Source organism: Denticeps clupeoides, chromosome 5, assembly GCF_900700375.1.
Source record: "Denticeps clupeoides chromosome 5, fDenClu1.1, whole genome shotgun sequence".
NCBI classification, from domain to species: Eukaryota; Metazoa; Chordata; class Actinopteri; order Clupeiformes; family Denticipitidae; genus Denticeps; species Denticeps clupeoides.
Window position 1 is genome coordinate 3,486,335 of NC_041711.1, and position 17,723 is coordinate 3,504,057.

At 47.7% G+C, this 17,723-nt stretch overlaps 2 protein-coding genes across 10 annotated transcripts; both read right to left on the reverse strand.

Annotated features, from left to right (window-relative positions):
* Positions 1-621: 621 nt before the first annotated feature.
* sonb (SON DNA and RNA binding protein b) lies at positions 622-11,082 on the reverse strand. Of its 3 annotated transcripts, XM_028981760.1 has the most exons (13): positions 10,962-11,082; positions 8,605-8,714; positions 8,327-8,507; positions 6,252-7,933; positions 5,772-6,169; positions 5,007-5,141; positions 4,480-4,692; positions 4,290-4,400; positions 3,525-3,641; positions 2,106-2,253; positions 1,514-1,579; positions 1,178-1,293; positions 622-1,096 (listed from the first exon to the last, which is right to left on the reverse strand). In XM_028981760.1, exons 1-13 carry the CDS (start codon positions 11,042-11,044, stop codon positions 938-940), a joined length of 3,519 nt encoding a protein of 1,172 aa, XP_028837593.1. In that variant the 5' UTR covers positions 11,045-11,082; the 3' UTR covers positions 622-937. The 3 variants fall into 3 exon arrangements, 2 of the variants coding, with proteins under 2 accessions (XP_028837593.1, XP_028837594.1); XR_003749928.1 differs by lacking the exons at positions 622-1,096; positions 1,178-1,293; positions 1,514-1,579 and adding an exon at positions 2,681-2,768 and having other exon boundaries at positions 2,125-2,253; XM_028981761.1 differs by lacking the exons at positions 622-1,096; positions 1,178-1,293; positions 1,514-1,579 and having other exon boundaries at positions 2,119-2,768.
* Positions 11,083-12,822: 1,740 nt separating this feature from the next.
* On the reverse strand, positions 12,823-16,800 carry LOC114790808 (uncharacterized). Of its 7 annotated transcripts, none has more exons than XM_028981167.1 (5): positions 16,513-16,800; positions 15,347-15,607; positions 13,919-14,185; positions 13,277-13,429; positions 12,823-13,193 (listed from the first exon to the last, which is right to left on the reverse strand). In XM_028981167.1, the coding sequence occupies exons 1-5, from the start codon at positions 16,553-16,555 to the stop codon at positions 13,027-13,029; spliced, it is 891 nt and encodes a 296-aa protein (XP_028837000.1). In that variant the 5' UTR covers positions 16,556-16,800; the 3' UTR covers positions 12,823-13,026. The 7 variants fall into 7 exon arrangements, with proteins under 7 accessions (XP_028837000.1, XP_028837005.1, XP_028837004.1 ...); XM_028981172.1 differs by having other exon boundaries at positions 16,529-16,799; XM_028981171.1 differs by having other exon boundaries at positions 16,188-16,799.
* Between the last annotated feature and the right edge of the window lie 923 nt (positions 16,801-17,723).

Genomic DNA, 17,723 nt, shown 5'->3' on the forward strand with positions numbered 1-17,723 from the left:
CGCAGAATCAACACACCCACAACCATTGTGTAGAATGTGCATTTGCAGCAGCCTAGTGGGTAACATATTCGCCTATGAACCAGAAGACCCGGGTTTAAGTCCCACTTACTACCATTGTGTCCCTGAGCAAGACACTTAACCCCGAGTGTCTCCGGGGGGGGGACTGTCCCCGTAACTACTGATTGTAAGTCGCTCTGGATAAGGCCGTCTGATAAATGCTGTAAATTAATAATAAGTAATGCAGAGTGTTTGAACCGTATTCAACTGCTCCTATCTGCACCGCTCTGAGGTATTGATCAGTTGAGCTGTGTGTGTATGGGTGTGTGTAATCCATCTTGTCTATGTAATTGATATTGCAGTATTATTAGTGTACCCATAAATAGCTGAAGCATGCTGAATGTTTGACAGCATCAGTTTCTCGGTTTACATAATGTGGACAAATTTATGGCACATTTTTTATTTGAACCTTTATTCCTCTAAGATTACGGATGTTAAACTCAAACCACGTGGTGAATAAAGCACGATGGAGTGTATTATAAAATATATTTATATAAAATGACGTTGGCGGAACACAAACCATGCAGATTTCTTGTTGAACAGAAATCCACCCCTCCACCACTGTTCAGATCAAGGATGTTTAATAGTTTTAAATTAAACTGCCATCGTCTTAAAATATTACATATTCCTTTAGAAGGGAGGAAATGGAACACATTCAATTTACAACATGCGTTCATCACAATGGAATTACTCAAGATGGTCAATTTAAAGAATAATAATAATAAAAAAAAAAGCTGGATTCCTCACGGGACATTTATCAATGCAAATGGCAAATGAGGAGGTGCGCACAGAGGAGGAGGACATTTGGACAGGAGGTGTGTATCATGCACACAATTCTTTGTGTGTGTGTGTGTGTGTGTGTGTGTGTGTGTGTGTGTGTTTAGTTGGTAGAGGCTGCTGTGAACACTGGTCCGGAGTGCACATTCTCTCCAGAAACCTCGCCCATGGCCTGAAGGGCTGCAGTGGCAGCCATGGCTTTAGCGTGCTTCTTATTGGGGCTGGCCGTCTGGGGCTGATACTCGCCACCGTTCACCATCACCTGCAATTATAGAAGGTCAAAGATCAGACAAGGTGCTAGAAAACGTTCAGATCTTTATTTGTCTTAAAAAGGCAGCCATGCCTTGAACAGGAAGTTCTTGCGGTGGTCGGGCCCGCTGTGGTGCACCATGACGAACTCGGGTGGCATCCACTTCTTCTTATTACACAGCTCTATCAGTGCAGACACCGGGTGCTTCCCTGCAGGGGTCAGAAATTAGTTTTGATTTCAGGTTTGAAACCAGGGATCGTGGCAAGTCAGATGAGTACAGCAGCAGGTGATTGTTCAGAACTTCACAAAACCATATTAAATCACTTTATTAGTTTTCACAAATGTGATATTCACTGGTAAGAAAGGTTGAATTAAAAAACGCTGCATTAACATCTGCATGTTGAACTTGAAAGTGAGCGATTAACTCACCTTGCAGGTCCTTCATAACTACCAGGCTTCCAGACTTTTGGGTCTTCTCTCCCTCCGCCACCAGACCTGCGGGGGGAACAAAACACAGTAAGGCTCCTTCAAATCCAGACGTTACACAGCAACAAGGTGCCTAAATCTGTGTAAATTTTGCACCAATCCCATTGAACATAACGAAGTGCACAAAGAGTGCTTGAGGAAAAAAAAAATTATAATAAAAAAATAAATAAAAAAATATGTCAGGTTTCTGCCCTCACCACAGTGTCACCAGTTCTGAACATGAATCAGTGCGCCACGATATGCGAAATCCCACAGGGACCAGCCATTGGACCGCTTATGCTTAATCTTTACATGGTGTAAAAAAATTCTACAGGAGGAGGAAGGATTACCCGGATTACACCACACATTATTTAGTGCTAAATTAATCCTTTTTAATGCTACATCCTGTCAGCTTATTCCTACTTTCTAGAGCCCATAGACACACATCTGCAGTTCACCATGGACTATCTGGTTCTCTGACCAGTTCAAGACAGAAAAACGTGAGCATCTGACTACGTTCTGAAATGGAGGAGAACCCCGGAAGACGTGGCCTCACCTTTACGGTCAATTTTAAAGTCGATGACGATGGGCTCCACTGTGCCCTCCCTGTGCTTTCCCAGTCCCTCGCCAGCGCGCCATCCCATCTTCCGCATCAATACCTCGCCCATGCCCCCCGAAACGGGCGCTGCCTTCAGGAACTGGTCCTGGAGAGAGGAGAGAAGGACCAGGTGGAGAGAGGGGCGAAGCACAGAGAAGGAAGAGGGCACCGTGAGGTGAAGAAGTCTTGTACTCATTACATGTCTGCCTTACGCCATCATCATCATCATCATACAAAGGCCACAATTCCACCTGGGTGACACTAGTAATCACTTAATTCTTTTTAATAACCATGCAAGAAATGCTTCTAGGAAAAAAATAAAAAAAAAAGTAGAGTAGAACTAGTTTGGTGAGAAGAAGTCTACCTGTATCTCCCACAAGACCATCTAAAGCCCACCACGTTCAGGAGAAATTAAGAAAATAAAGACATACGTACGCACACACATTCATAAAATCAGAGTAAAGGGGTTAAATCTCTCTCTCTCTCTCTCACACACACACACACAAAGTAAGGGTGCTGGATGGTGTACGTACCTAGGCCCCGCTCAGCTGCACAGCTTCAGATGGGACTAGAAAAGGCCTGACAGACACCATGGCAACAAGGCAGCTACAAGGACTGAGCCTGCAACAAGTGTCCATACAGAGGGGTGAGAGTTCACAGGGCAGGCTGTGAACCCACACCCCCCTGCCCTCCAACCCGCCGTGCACTCGCACATCCATCAGCCCTCCCTTCCACTCGAAAGCTCGAGCGGAATTTAAAACAGTCGCCTGCAGCGGCAGAACGTCTAGGCTTCTACTGACATACTGTAATTGTAGTAAACTGACATTGTGGCATTATTAAAAGCAACTTGTTCATAATTAATGCTCTTTTATGAAACCACTGGAACATGTATACTGAGCAGACAGATTTAAAAAAAAAAAAAAAAAATGTAAAATTTAAGGTTACCCTGCGGCTACATTTCTATCCACGAATGCTGGAGCGTCCTCGGAAGACAAAATTCAGGGCAAGAGGCCAAAAATGTGTGTTCCCTTCACTCACAGCAGTATAAGAACCCCACATACGGCGCCCAAAATAACTACTGACTTATATGTATAGTGCATAGTGTGCAGTTAGCAACCACAGCCAAAAAAACTCCCACGGACCCTGAGCGACGTGCTCTGACGGAACCCGATCGGGACGCTAGTGCTGACCCGACACCGCCCACATACTGTTGTCGTGGAAACAACTTCACTGTATGAATCAGATCCAGGCGGCGGTGCTGTGGTCTGACATTGATTTTTTATTTAGATAAAATAACCTTCAACCCTCAAATCCTCCCTGAAACACATGTCACACGGTGCTAGGCAGTGAGCCGGGGGGACTGGCTCAGACCTTTACCTTCTTGATCCAGGCCTGCGGGCCGCTATTGGACAGCTCGTCAGACGAGAGCACCTGAGCCCCCGTGGAGCCGGTGAAGAGGCCCGGGATGGTGTTGGACTGGGCCCACGCGTCAACCTGCCGTGGAAGGAGGGATCGCAGGTTACCAGAGGTGCGAACATTCTACGTTGCCTCAACGTGATGGCTTCAGATATTTACATTTACCAGACGCCCTTATCCAGTGCGACTTACAATCAGTAGTTACAGGGACAGTCCCCCCCTGGAGACACTCAGGGTTAAGTGTCTAGCTCAGGGACACAATGGTAGTAAGTGGGGTTTGAACCTGGGGGTTCTGGTTCGTAGGCGAGTGTGTTACCCACTAGGCTGCTACCAGTGTGATGAGAGGTGAGGCCGAACGGGGCTTTCTTCTGGCCTCAGGTGAGGGCGAGCTGAACAGCCAACGTTTTTCTGCTCATCGGAGCAAATCAAAGCATCCAGGCGGGCGTTCAGCACCAGCGTTCGGTCATGTTTCTGATTATATCAAATAAATGCCAGCGAAAAGGCAATCGAACGGAGCAGGCAGAAATCAATCACGGAGTGGCGCTGATCTCAGATCAGGCCGCCACAGTCACTACTTTTTAACAACAAACAAACAAAAGATTTAATCAATCGTGTTCTGCAATGCATTGATGCAGAATCGTCCACGTCCTCTACTAATTACCACAATTTGCAATTCTTCCTAATCTCCTACAATGTGATTCAACAATTTAAACCAAAGATTATTACCTGCTCCTGGGCTCGAACGAGCATGCACATAGCGTTGATGTCGAAAGGGTTCTCGGCCAGACGCTTCTGAGCCACAGCCCGCTCGCTCACCGCCACGGTGATGTCCACTGCCTGGGGGTTGGTCAACAGCACGCATGTTAAAAGACATTGGAAATAAAAATAAAAAAAACACAATTGGACATTCGCAGACCTGTGAGGGGGCTTCAGGAAAGACGCTGTCGCTGCTTTTGCCGGGAGCGTCGGCACCGGCGGACGAGGAAGACTTTTCGCCGTTCTTCTCCACAGGGACCCACTCCCCGTAGGCCCCGTCACACTCCTTCTTGCGGTGCTGCGAGCCGGACGACACCGGAAACTCTTTGGCGAAGGCGGCGTCGGTTCGCCCAGCCGGCTTCACCGAAGTGTTCTGAGGGATGGGTTTGGGGAGGGGCATCACAGGAGGGGGGTGGGGTGGGGCAGGGAGGAGGGGGGAGGGGTTACTGCAAAAACCAGGGAAAAACAGAGATGCGTTCAACATGGCAAATGGTTGAAGGTCTGGTACTTTTTTAATGCATCGATACCATTGGTTACCATGGTATTGCCTACACATTAAACTGGAACATTCCGGCAGCAAAGCAGACTTCAGCCATTTGCCAAATTAACCCCATCCCCTCAAATGGTCTTCTTGTTCGACTCGGCCTCCGGTATGTAAAACCAGCACAACAATGGCAGAGGTCTTACATTGAGGCTGAAGGAGATGCCCCTGTTCTCCTTCAGGGCCCCTGCAGCGAATGGCCTCTCGTCGTCCTCGTCGTCGGACACGTGCGGCTTGGCGATGGCCATCTCCTCCTTGCTCTCTGCTATCTGTTTACACTTCTGCGAGAGACCACAACTCATGATAACTCGAGTGGAATGTCATGGAGGATTTTGAGCGTGAGACTACGTCCAACATGAAAAAGTTTGAAAACCAACCGAGGTTTGTTAATATGGGCTTTGTGCATGTGCGATCCTACATCGACCAATCCCGCGTGGGCCTTAATTACAATATTAATCAGCATAGGTACAAACAGTTGATTCATCACAGATCACAAGTCAATCCACAGTTCAGTTGGCCACTGATATTCTCAAGGTGTGACCAAAAAAGGGAGTTGTCCACACAGGCCTGTATATAAATATGAAATCTAACCAAAAGAAGAAATGATATGTGTGTGTGTGTATAGTGACTCTAATAGGTCAAGTTGTCATCATGAATTGATTTAAATGATCTTGAGCTACCCGACCATTAATTTTTATTCATTATCAATAAGCTTGAACCGTCAACAATCGTGCCCAGCTTTCCTACAATCTAATTAAAAGGTTCTTCCACAATTACTCGGCCTTCGAGGGTCATGGTCTTTCGAGCTCACCGTATAACTGTGCCAAAGGTCAGAATATGTAAAGACTCACAGACACACACAAGAGGAATAAGTCTTATCCAGCCCTGGACCGTACGGAGCCCTTTCTTACCTCGGTTAACTCCTTGATGCTGATGCTGTTGACCTGCTTGATGACCTTCTGCTTGGCCTCTTCGATGTTGGCGAGGTTGGGCATAGTGGCCGCCGGAGGAGGCTTGTTGGTAATGGTGGGCAGGGGAGGGTAGGACTGCATGGACGCCAGCGCACCGATGGTGGAGAGGGCGGTCATGGTGGCCGCAGTCATGCTCGCCATGGCCGCGTTCATGGTCATGCTGGACACGTTCATGTTGACGGGCAGGGGAAGGGGCAGAGTCAGAGGGGTGGGGTTTGTTGAGGGGAGGGGTAGCTGGAGGACTGACTTGGGGCGCAGACTTTCAGGAATGGGCATTCCGGCTTTGGCACACATGGCAGCGGCGTTCGCTTTGGCAATTTCCAGAAGCTGGTCTTTATCTGAAGGAAGGAAATGATCAAATATATGAGCATCGGCAACAAGTCCACAGCACCTTTCAAGATGTGACGGTGACAGTCCTACCCAGTTCCGTCAGGCGTGGCGGCGTCTGGCTGGTGCCGCGTTGGGTTTGCGAGCCCGACCTCTTCTTGCGCAGTATGAGGACGGGCGAGCGGCTCGGTTCCCGCTTCCACCGGTCGCGTCCGCTGAACATCCGGCCAAAGCCGCCGTGCCTCCTGCGAGAGCCGGAACCCGAACGGGACCTCCTGCCGCGGCCGGGAGACCGAGACTCCGTGCGTCTCCTCTTTTCTGCCGACCGAGACCTTTTCCTCCGAGACCGCGAGCGGGATTTCGATCTCGTCCTTTCAGGTGACTTTGATCGGGACCGTTTCTTCCGGGTCCTAGACTTTGATCTGGACCGCCTCCTGCGTGAGGGTGTTCTCGACTTCCTCCTCTTGCCGCGCGAGGAAGACCTTTTGACTGGCGTCTCAGACCTTCGCTTCTTCGAGGCCGATTTTGAACGCTTCCTTCTCATCGAGTCAGGTTTTGAATGCCTGCTACGATCTGGAGACTTAGATCTCGACCTGTTGGTCGTTGTGGGAGAATGTGGCTTGTTTCTGGCAGGTGATCCAGGAGAATGTCTTTCCATAGAGAAAGCTGTGGAAATGTCTTCCCGTTTAGCACAGGCAAGTTGGTGAATTGGCTCTTCAGGGACAGAGGAAGCCCCTTCAGAGGCCGTCAGAGGCACCTTGATGGTGTTGCCATCGTCCGTAGGGCTGAGTCTCACTTCTTCCTTCAAAGTGGTCGAGGTGGTAACGAGGAAGGGAACTGGTCTCCAAGAACCTTTAGGAACAGTCACAGTCTGGCATGCAGCATCTGGGGTGCTTTCCTCAACAAGCCCGGTGGTCACTCCCGTTTTTACTGGAGCTGCAGACAGACAATCATCCTTCAGCTTTTTCCCTTCTTCTGAAGGAGAACTCGTATTCCTAGACACAGATTCGGTCCTCATGTCCTGCTCATTGTCAACAGACTTACTGAAAGGCGATATTGTCCTTGCTCTCGACATTCTCTGAGCTGAGTGAGACATAGAGCATCTGGACAACGACCTTGACTGTGAGCGACTGGAATGTTGTGAAGACCGTGATTTGCGATTCCGGGGAGATCTAGACCGGGATCGTCTGGATCCGGTTTTCCTGAAAGACCTGGACCTGCGCCGAGAACGAGACCTGGACCTGGAATACCTTCCTTTTCCATCAGGCCGCGAACGAGACCTGGATCGTCTCCTGCTTCGAGAACTGGGCCTTGATGGTCTACTCTCTCGTGATGTAGACTTTGAGCGCTTTTCCCGCCTTGGTGAGAAAGACCTAGATTTATGTTCTTGACTCTTTCTAGATCTAGACCTGTGCCTGTCAGGTCTTTGGCCATTTCTACGCCTGGACGCGGATCGTGACTTCCTCCGTGAGCGAGACCGAGAGTCGGAACGGGATCGGGACACACCTCTCCTTCGCGTCTCCTCGAGACCAGCCGAGATATCCGAGACGTCCGTGCTTTTGTGTGCGGAACTTTCGACCTTTGGAATGATGTCGGGCAGATCTTGGGGCTTGGCCAGAATTACGCCCTGGTCACACTCCCACGGCAGCTTCTCATGGCTGCTAGCAGATGCAGCCGGTATTTTAGACTCTGCTTCGGATTCGGTCACAGACACAGAAGTGCTGGATTTATTATTCCCCTCTTTCCGTTTCTTCTTTTTCTTCTTCTTTTTCTTGCTACAGAGAGAAACAAAAAAATTATACTGAAGTAAAAACAATAAAAACGATTTCAGATTTTTACATTGCAGTACAATTCTCCAGAGTTATTTCTGGCAAAATCATTTACATTTACAGCGTTTGGCAGCTGGAGACAAAAAAGTGAAGTGATTGTCACATGTGATACACAGCAGCACAGCACACGGTGCACACAGTGAAATTTGACATCTGCATTTAACCCATCACCCTCAGTGAGCAGCCATGACAGGCGCCCGGGGAGCAGAGTGCGATTCGAACCGGCAACCTTCTGATTACAGGGCCGCTTCCTCAACCGCTAGGCTTGGAATTGTACCATTACTGTACCATATTGTACCATTTCCAGAGTCAAAACGTCCAATAAACAAAGTTTCCCACCTTGAATGAGTCTCCCCATTGGACTCCGCTCCTGACTCAGAGCTGCTTCCTTTCCGTTTTTTCTTTTTCTTCTTGCTCTTGTGTCGTTTGTGCTTCTTGCTTTTCTTACGGGGAGCATCTCCACGATCTGCTCGAGCCAGATCTGGCTTGACTGACGCAGGATCAGTGTGCTCGGCGCTTCCTGTGGACGTAACCAGAGGACGTTTTCGTCATCGCTGGCCCACTGTAGGGCTGCAAATCGTGCAGGTGGGTTTCAAGGGGTTTTCTGGCTAACTCACCTGACTGCCCTTTCACAGCTTCACCACTCATGGGATGTGGGAGGTCCTGCTGTCCTGCATTATCCACAGAACAATTTTTGCTTCCATTTGAGTGGCATTCACCTGATTGGCTAAATAAAAAAAATAATAATACTAATACATCATAATTACTAGATCAGACCACACCAAATAAAGTAGAGTAACTGGGGCATTTATTTTTGGTTAGAGCCTATTCTCAGAAACCCTACAATAACTTATGGATATTGTGAGAGACATAGTGGATGTCATACATATGGTGTTTGCTTCAATAGTATTGGGGTGATTTTGTGTTTTAGATGTAATGGCCTTATATTGGGGCCAATACCAAGAGACAAAGTGGCATCAATTTCAACATTCTGTGGGCATAAAAAGCTGGTTTTGTCAGTACGTCATTCCAAGTTCATCATCCAAACAGCCATGAACCCACGACGTCACTTAACGGATGAGCAGCGTCACCTGCCCATGTTAGTCACAGGCAGTCAGATGTTGCTCGTGAACTTGGTGAAAGTGAAGTGAGTGTCATTGTGATGCCCTGTCTTGGTTATTGGACATGCGTGCCTGCATCAAGACACAGAACTACTGGCAGAGTTGATGACGGACCCAGGGATGGAGCCCCACGAGTGACTGACCGCAACGATGACTGGTACCCAAGTACCCTGACATAGTTATGCAACTGCAACACGGCCGCTGGCCCATCTATGATATGTGAGGGGTACTAGGGTTTCCAGACAAACCATTCACAACCAACTCCACTGACACTGAGACAGCACCGTGAACGTTTACAGTGGGCACGAGACCATGTGACCTGGACAATGCAGCAGAGGTCTACAGTCCTGTTCACTGATGAGTGTCACGTCAGCGTTGCTGGAGAAGGTGGGGTGAACGATATGCTGAGGTCAACATGGTCCACAGGAGGTGCAACATCAGGCAGGCACAAAACAGGTTTGGTTATTGTACATGGCTCATTCACTGCACGTTCTTCCTTCAGAGACATCATAAAACCGATCATAATCACCCCCCCATTCGGCCAGCACACCCCCAACTTTCTGTTCATGGATGATAATGCTCCACAACATCGTGGCAGAATTGTCACAGCTCGACCCCATAGAGCACGTCTGGGACCAGCTAAAGCAGAGACTAAATTATCGTACCCCACCCCCACGTGACCTGGCAGAACTGCGTGTAGCACTGGTGGAAGAGTGGAACTATTTGCCTCAGAACATCATCGTGAGGCTCGTGAGGAGCATGAGACGTCTCTGTCAAGCTGTCATTGCGGCAAATGGTACAGCAAAATGCGGCAGAGTCTTTTAGATGCTGGAACAGACTGTTGATAAAGTAATATAATACTTGAGAATACTTTTATATATGTAAAATATATATTTGTGCATATCTGTATATGTAGTATATATGTAAGAATAAGAATATATGTAAGTCTACATATGTAACCACATGATGGTTGACAATCTCTGAACGAAACGGTACACCTACACACTGCATGTGAGTAACGGAGGGTGTGGGTGCAGGATGCAGAGCACAAGTATAAAAAAAAACAGATCAGCTTCACAGATACCCATCTTACAGACACCCGATCCACTTCTCTGAACTAATATCTGACTGACGTCCGGCACCCATATTGGATCTGCGCATCCCTAATTTCAAAAGCAATTCATACGGCCCCTAATCAACTTTAAACTCATAATGCAGCGAAACGGAGTGAAACAGAACGTTCCCTCCACCCACGTGGCCACACAAGCTTCAGGGACAATGTCCTCCACCCAACCCTCATAACCACTCGTAACCTGCGTTTACTCTTCTACATTACTCTTCCTACAGCTGCATCCCATTTCCTACCGATAATCCATGTTGATAGCCGAACTGTGCACAGAGCAGACCGGCCATCTTGACCATCACTGACCGGGGATGTAAGCAGGGCTCAGTCCCTTCCATCCGGCCGAGAAACCTTCTCCAGGACAGAACCGAGACTCGAACACGGGACAAGCACGTCCCATAATTCATCAGTCATTGATTTATACACACACACACACACACACACACACACACACATATATATATATATATATATATATATATAGAGCATATCGGACAAATACAAACATTTAATGATCATATACAGCTGCTGTGATGCTGCCATTAACGAAAAAAGCGGGGCTGGACTCATTTACAACAGAAAATGTAAATATCATGCGTGATTCGAGCGTGTGGCAGTTTATAAAAACTAGCCTGACTGCAGCTAGCCTCTGCTAAGCGGCGACTTCCCGCGTCCAAAAAGCCCCCCGGGCCGAAGCCACGGAACAGCCGCACCAGCACAGAGCATCTACCTGGCATCTTGGCCTTCGTCTTCGATCTCTTTAATTTTGTTCATCACGAAATCGCGGAAAATCTGCTCGATGTTAGCCGCCATAACGCCTCCTGCGCGACAGCGACCGCTTTTCCCACAATGCCCCGCGGCCGAGAGCTGTTATTATTTTAAAGGGACAGCGCAAGCTTTTCGGAGTTGCATGTTCCCATCGCACCGTAGCTCCCTACGTAGGGCACTCCACCTGGTATTCACTCCGTAGTGTGTAGAGAGTGAATGAAATGGATCGCCGATAATTGAGATTTTCCTGAAGCACCGAAAAGCAAAATAATAAATTCGCTCACTCACTTTCTTTAATTTAAATTCACATCAGATACAGCATCAGGAGACCAAGATATAAATAAATTCATAATAGGGGACCTTTAAAACCAGTTCTGGAACTAACTACCCGGAACATTCAGAGTTATCCTGTAATAGCAGCATGTTTTAGACAAACTCTCCTGTATTAGAAGGGATTACTCATCTTTTCTAAGGCCAATGAAGTTGAAATAATCCCCCTGGGCGAGTAGTCAGATTCACTAAGAACTCAGAAAACAAACCACTCAATATGTATCTTCAGCACATAATACTAAATAAAAGATAATTTAAAAAGGTGAAGAAGCCATTTCGGGCCCCAGTAGATGGCGATCTTCAATACAAGATTAAGGCCCAGACCGTTACCCCGAGAGCCATGTTTTAACAAATACATTCATTACGCTGCACAGTCTACACAAAGTGCAAAAAACAAGAATATGCATATGTGGCAGAAGTATTATTGCTTTGTTATATGGCCTCTGACACGGTAGTGATGATGTCATGTTCCTTGATGAGGGAGGTGAGAAGTCGCTGTGTTGATTTCATTCGGCATCGGTTTCCTCATCGCCCGTCTGGACACAAGGCAGAATGGAATGCGGGTACGGGGAGGCCGCGTCGACGGCCCAGCTAGAGCGTGGACTGTTTGAGAGTACGTTTACAATTACGGCATTTTATCCGAGCCACTTAGTGAAGTGATACACTGCAACACAGCAGACGGTGCACACGGTGAAATTTGTCCTCTGCATTTAACCATCACCCTTGGTGAGCAGTGAACAGCCATGACAGGCGCCCGGGGAGCAGTGTGCGGGGACGGTGCTTTGCTCAGTGGCACCTCGGCAGGGCCACTTCCTTAACCACTAGGCCACCACTGCCCCACACTGCCCCTTATAGTTGGTAGTTACAGGGACAGTCGCCCCGGACCAGTGGACCACAGTAGAATCGTTGGTGTGGAGTGGAATGTGAACCTGACACTGCTACACAACACCAGCCCAAATGAGTTCAGAATTATAATAATTAGAACGTCTCCTTGGAAGACAAAAACAAGAAATTATATGAGATTTATTTTAAAATCTGAAAAGGACTTCCAAGGCCCACCGGAACACCGGAGCTAAGAAATAACGGCGAATGTATTGTGACTGCTGAAGAGTTTTATTCTGCTGAAAGCCAAGTGGTCGGTGGAAAGCCGGCAATGAGCGTGAGAGTGAAGGTTGTGTGAAGGGTCAAAGAGGTCTTGTGCAGAAGGAGAGAATTTTATAGAAATTGTATAGTTTTTTTAAGCTAAATTTTACACATAAGCTGACTTTCCTGACTTTCGTAAAAAAGTAAGCGATCTGCTGTTCTTAAGTAGGTATTACTCGCTTTTGTCTGGATGTGCAGTCAATATTACTTAAATTAATTTACATATGTATGTATAATACTTTACATTGTGCTCTTTTGATTGGAGCGCTGGACGTGGATGGCCACGTGACAAGCAGACCACTGGGCCGTGTGCGACCCGCACCAGGTCACCTGCAGAAATTTTCCCATGATTCAGTCAAACAAAACCGGGATTTTATTCATTACAGACGTACCCACGAGCCTCGGGTGGCAAAATATATTATATTAAATCCACAATAAATACACTTGTTACCATACATTTAGCACACAAATACAGCATCGCTACAAAAATGGATTCATGTGGCTCAGCAGTGTGTTCAACACACAGATCACTGAAGGTTCCAGAAGGTGTCCATTCACAGCAGAGGGAGTTCAGGACTTCCCAGAAGCTCCTGCCACACACCAGAGCCCCTGAGGGCAAACAGAGTCACTCCAGAGGAGTACGCTGCCGGGATGGTGATGTGGCTCGTCTGATGGTGGCCATCCTCACAGTCTTCCTCATCGATCATCTGCCTGACTTGACCTGTTGATGGGAGCTAAAGTTATAACGCCGACATAAACCCTAACATCACGTACCTCATCCAGAATGAGCAGGAGAACGGGGACCTTCCACGTTTAAGACGCTCCACCGTGGGTCGGCATGGTTCTCTGCCACTGCTGACAGGGGGACAGCAGCCGGCAGTCTGTGAAGCACGTCGTCTCGGCGAATGAGGAGGACCGACTCGCTGCTGAGGCGCTGGTGGACCTCCTCTTCACTGACTATAATCATGCAAACATCCAAAATCTCAGCCTTTTTAAACAGAATCCCCCGCAGCATTCAATTCTAAATAAATCTTACTTACGATTGTTCTAAAAAAATGAATGAACTATGATTCATTTATTAAAACGAGTTGCTCTTACTGAGACGAGTGTATGAGAGACGCTCAGGTCATAATGGAGGCGCCTCCCTTTCACTTTGAATGGCCTACTGTCATGCACCGCTGAACTGAATTGATTGCCAGCCAATCAAATGCATTTATGCAAATCAGTTGCATTTCTAGAGGGTTAGGAGGCTGTGGGATAAGAGCGAGGAATTGCGATTGGTTGCCACTCCTGTGCACCCTGCACAGCAGACACATCTGCGTTAATGATATGAATTTATATCAAATTAATAAAAAAAAAGTACCTAATAAAACATTTGAAATTTGTCGCAGCATTTGGTCAGCCCTAATAACTTTAGTGCCCTTTCAAAAATAGGCTCACACCCACCCACATCCAGAGGATTGGTCATGAACACGGCATTGGGCGCCACTCCGAAGATCAGCTGGTGGTGCCACGCGTCGGGCACCTCTTCCCCCTCGGGCACCGCCCGCTGCATGTTCATGGTGGCGACCGGAACCGCGCCCTTCCGGATCCAGCGAGCCAGCCAGGGCACCAGCTTCACCCTGCGCCGTGGGTGCAGCGCGAAGAACCTGCCGGCCACCTTACCGCCGCTGGCCTGGTCCGCACCGCTGATCAGCTGCTCGTGTGTGGCTCCTGAAAAATGAATACGGAGATTCAACGCTAAACGTAGGTAAATATGCATTCTTAGATTTTTTAAAATTTCTTTATCTCATTTTTTTGCATCATATTCGAGTAAATAATAACACTTTAAAGGTATACACGTCAAAAAGTTTCCACACACCAATTCATTTATGGGTCTTTGAGTTATTAATTTATTCATTTTTACACATATTAGAACAAAACCAAACACACAAACCCACAAAACAGCTTTTTCTGTGACGGAAGCATTTCGCACTCAGTTCATTAAGCTGAATATCGGAGTGCAAAGCCATCATGATGACAAAGAGATGCTAAAGACATCCCGAATAATAATAAAACATTGAGCGTCCCGTGCAACGGAGCGCTGCAGTCTTCCACATCCAGTCCGAACGGCTGGTGTATTTACTGCATACATCGAGGGGTGAGACCCATATCGGCGTAAATGACATTTTGCCAACTTTACAGGATGACAGTGTACATAGCGAATTGCTTCTACGCGTTCAAAATTGTCATTCATTTAATAACTGACATTATTAAGAATGTATTCATTATATTTACAGAATGTAACAGATGCTCTTGTCCAGAGTGACGTACATCGGTGCATTTTAGCCCAAATGTTTTTTTTTATGTTTTATGTCTTTAGTCCAAAAGAAAGGTGGGTGGTGCGTAACACACCCCTTTTCAAATCCCACCTACTACCATTGTGTCCCTGAGCAAGACACTTAGGAAGGAAGTGGCCCCGTAATCAGAAGGTTGCCGGTTTGAATCCCAAGGTGCCACTGAGCGAAGCACCATCCCACACACACACTGCTCCCCGAGCTCCTGTCATGGCTGCCCATTGCTCACCAAAGGGTGATGGTTAAAAGCTAGGACACATTTCGTTGTGTCACAGTGTCCTGTGCTGCAGTATCTCAAAATTACAATCACTTTACCCTGAGTGTCTCAGGGTAAAGTTTCTCCAGGGGGACCGTCCCTGTAAATGCTGATTGTGAGGCGCTCTGGATTAATGCTATATCAACATATCCTGATCAAGAGCTTTTATTTGACACAACATCACACCCATATGGTCCTCACCCTTGTGATGTCTATTTATAATAACTTTATTTTGTTGATTGTAAAAGACCATTTTAAGCACGAGTCTTGCTCCGTTTTTACCAGCCTCGCTCCGTGAGAGCAGGTAATCGGGCAGCGGAGCCTCATTCCTCCGCAGGCGCGTCTGGACACAGCGGTCCACCACCTCGGTCGCCGCGGCGATGCCCAGCGCCTGCAAGACGTCCACCACGGCCGTGGCCCCGCAGGCCGAGGCGCCGATCTGGAGGGTCTGCCGCTCGACAGCCTCCGGGATGGACCACAACATGGCCGAGTTCAGAGTCACCTCCGCGGGAGGGCTGACCTCCTCCTCCATCTCTCCACACCCTGAAGAGAGAGAGAGGGTTCGGAAGTGAATGTCATACACAGCAGACAGTGCACACAGTGAAATTTGTCCTCTGCATTTAACCCATCACCCTGAGTGAGCAGTGGGCGGCCATGACAGGCGTCCGGGGAGCAGTGTGTGGGGATGGTGCTTTGCTCAGATTACGGGGCCACTTCATTAACCGCTAGGCCACCGCTGCCCCAAGACAGGCCACCACTCACTGCCCCAATTACTTCACGAAAAACCAGAACTCTTGCTCGTTTGCCGGTGCACCAGATACCCAACTAGTGTGAACTTGGTCAGTCTTCTAAGAACATTCCATCGTCAACAGGCATGTACAACAGCGACAAGGGTTTCTACATATACAGAAACTTGCCGAGCACTTCCTACTTCAAACCTCAGTAAATGGGTTCAGTATCCGAACCTTCGCTGGATTTTCTCTCACTCGTCATACGAAAACACGCTCGCTGGTTTTTAAATGGACACAACCGATAAATCGTGAGAATGCGGAACGACACACGCGCTCGCTTTTGACGGTGGGCAACGTTTCAAAATAAAACCCCAAACCATTGAACCCCTTACCCTGTTATTTACGCTTTTTAGAAACGTGAAAGTGCGCGGCGGACATGGATTGACAAATGTAGTCTTACCCCAAGCTGAAAGGCGTGATATTCATGTAAATTAAACAATTCCCCGTATTTCCATTCGGAGCTTTTATTTTGAAATCGTCAACAGCGCAGCGAGCGCCTTAAATCAGAGGGGCGGCTGAATTATTTCGCATTTTCACGATTTATCGGCAGAAGCAATTTGAAAAAAAAATTACGAGTGTGTGTGTAAGTTCACAGACATGCATGATTTTTGGGGGGGGTTTAATGAGCGGAAAATGTCGGTCGACCGCAGAACTCACTGCTAACTTTACTGACGTTAAATGGAATGGTCTCGCCGAGCATCCGTTAAAACCGGCAGAACGGAGCCGATCTGGCCCCGGGGGGCCAACGCGTCTGGACGCCTTCACGTGTCGCCGCCGTGCGAGGCCCGACCGTCCGCGATCGCGACGCCCACGACGACACGGAGCTGCGGTTACGCGCCGGCTGCGAGGGGAAAGTGCGGCCGCCGACGGCGAGCTGGGTCGCAGGTTCCGCGCCGGCTTCTGTCGGCGGCGCGGCGTTGCGCAGGCCCGTGTGTTCGAGCGCGTCGCGGCGGCGCGTTTCTGCGCAGCTTGAGTGCGTTTCGAAGCGATTTAGACGAATTCGCTGCTGCCCCAAATCGTGCTGGATGGTCATTTACATTTTTACATCCAGAGCGACTTAAAATCAGTAGTTACAGGGACAGTCCCCCCCTGGAGACACTCAGGGTTAAGTACTCTTTTTATTCTTTGCACGAAATATCTGCTTTTTTTTATATACATTGACTTTCACTCATTTGCACACCTTCACCCTACACGTTACACATATTTTATTACAATATTTGGTTATGCTTGCAATATTTGCATATTGGTTTTCATTGTATACTTGCAACATTTGCAATGCTGTGGTCTGTAGCAGTCGCTAAAGCATTTCAATGCATATCATACCGTGTATGACTGTATGTGACAAATAAAATTTGAATTGTCTTGCTCAGGGACACAATGGTAGTAAGTGGGACTTGAACCTGGGTCTTCTGGTTCATAGGCGAGTGTCTTACCCACTAGGCTCCCTGGATGGTGTGATGACTCTACCTCACTTTGTCACTTTTACTCTTACAAGCTCTGTTGCACTACATTGTTCACAATGTTTACATGGTTTGCACTCTCCACCATGTGCCCTTATTTGTATATTGTGTTAAAATTGTATTTATACCTTTGTATTTAATGTTACTGCACCATGGGTCTGAGAGTAACGCAATTTCAATTCTCTGTATGTCCTGTACATGTGGCAGAATTGACAATAAAGCTGACTTTGACTTTGATGACAAATGTGTGGAATGTGCGAGAATGACACAAACACTGTGTCAGTTGTTTCTGAGGTGTATTGAAGATTGCACAGTGCTCCATCATGCTCCATCAGGCATTGTTCGTCACCGAACTGTTCCGGGACGGTTGGGAGAAGTTGCTGTCTGAGGATGTTCTGATGCCATTCT

Coding starts and splice junctions, on each gene's coding strand:
- LOC114790808 (XM_028981167.1), bottom strand. CDS start 16,555: ATGCTCGGCGAGACCATTCCATTTAACGTCAGTAAAGTTAGCA. Junction 15,608..16,512: donor TAACGTCAGTAAAGTTAGCA/GTGAGTTCTGCG, acceptor CTCTCTCTTCAG/GGTGTGGAGAGATGGAGGAG. Junction 14,186..15,346: donor GCTCTCACGGAGCGAGGCTG/GTAAAAACGGAG, acceptor TTCATTTTTCAG/GAGCCACACACGAGCAGCTG.
- sonb (XM_028981760.1), bottom strand. CDS start 11,044: ATGGCGGCTAACATCGAGCAGATTTTCCGCGATTTCGTGATGAACAAA. Junction 2,254..3,524: donor CGCAGGCCTGGATCAAGAAG/GTAAAGGTCTGA, acceptor TCCTCTCTCCAG/GACCAGTTCCTGAAGGCAGC. Junction 1,294..1,513: donor AGTTATGAAGGACCTGCAAG/GTGAGTTAATCG, acceptor TGACCCCTGCAG/GGAAGCACCCGGTGTCTGCA.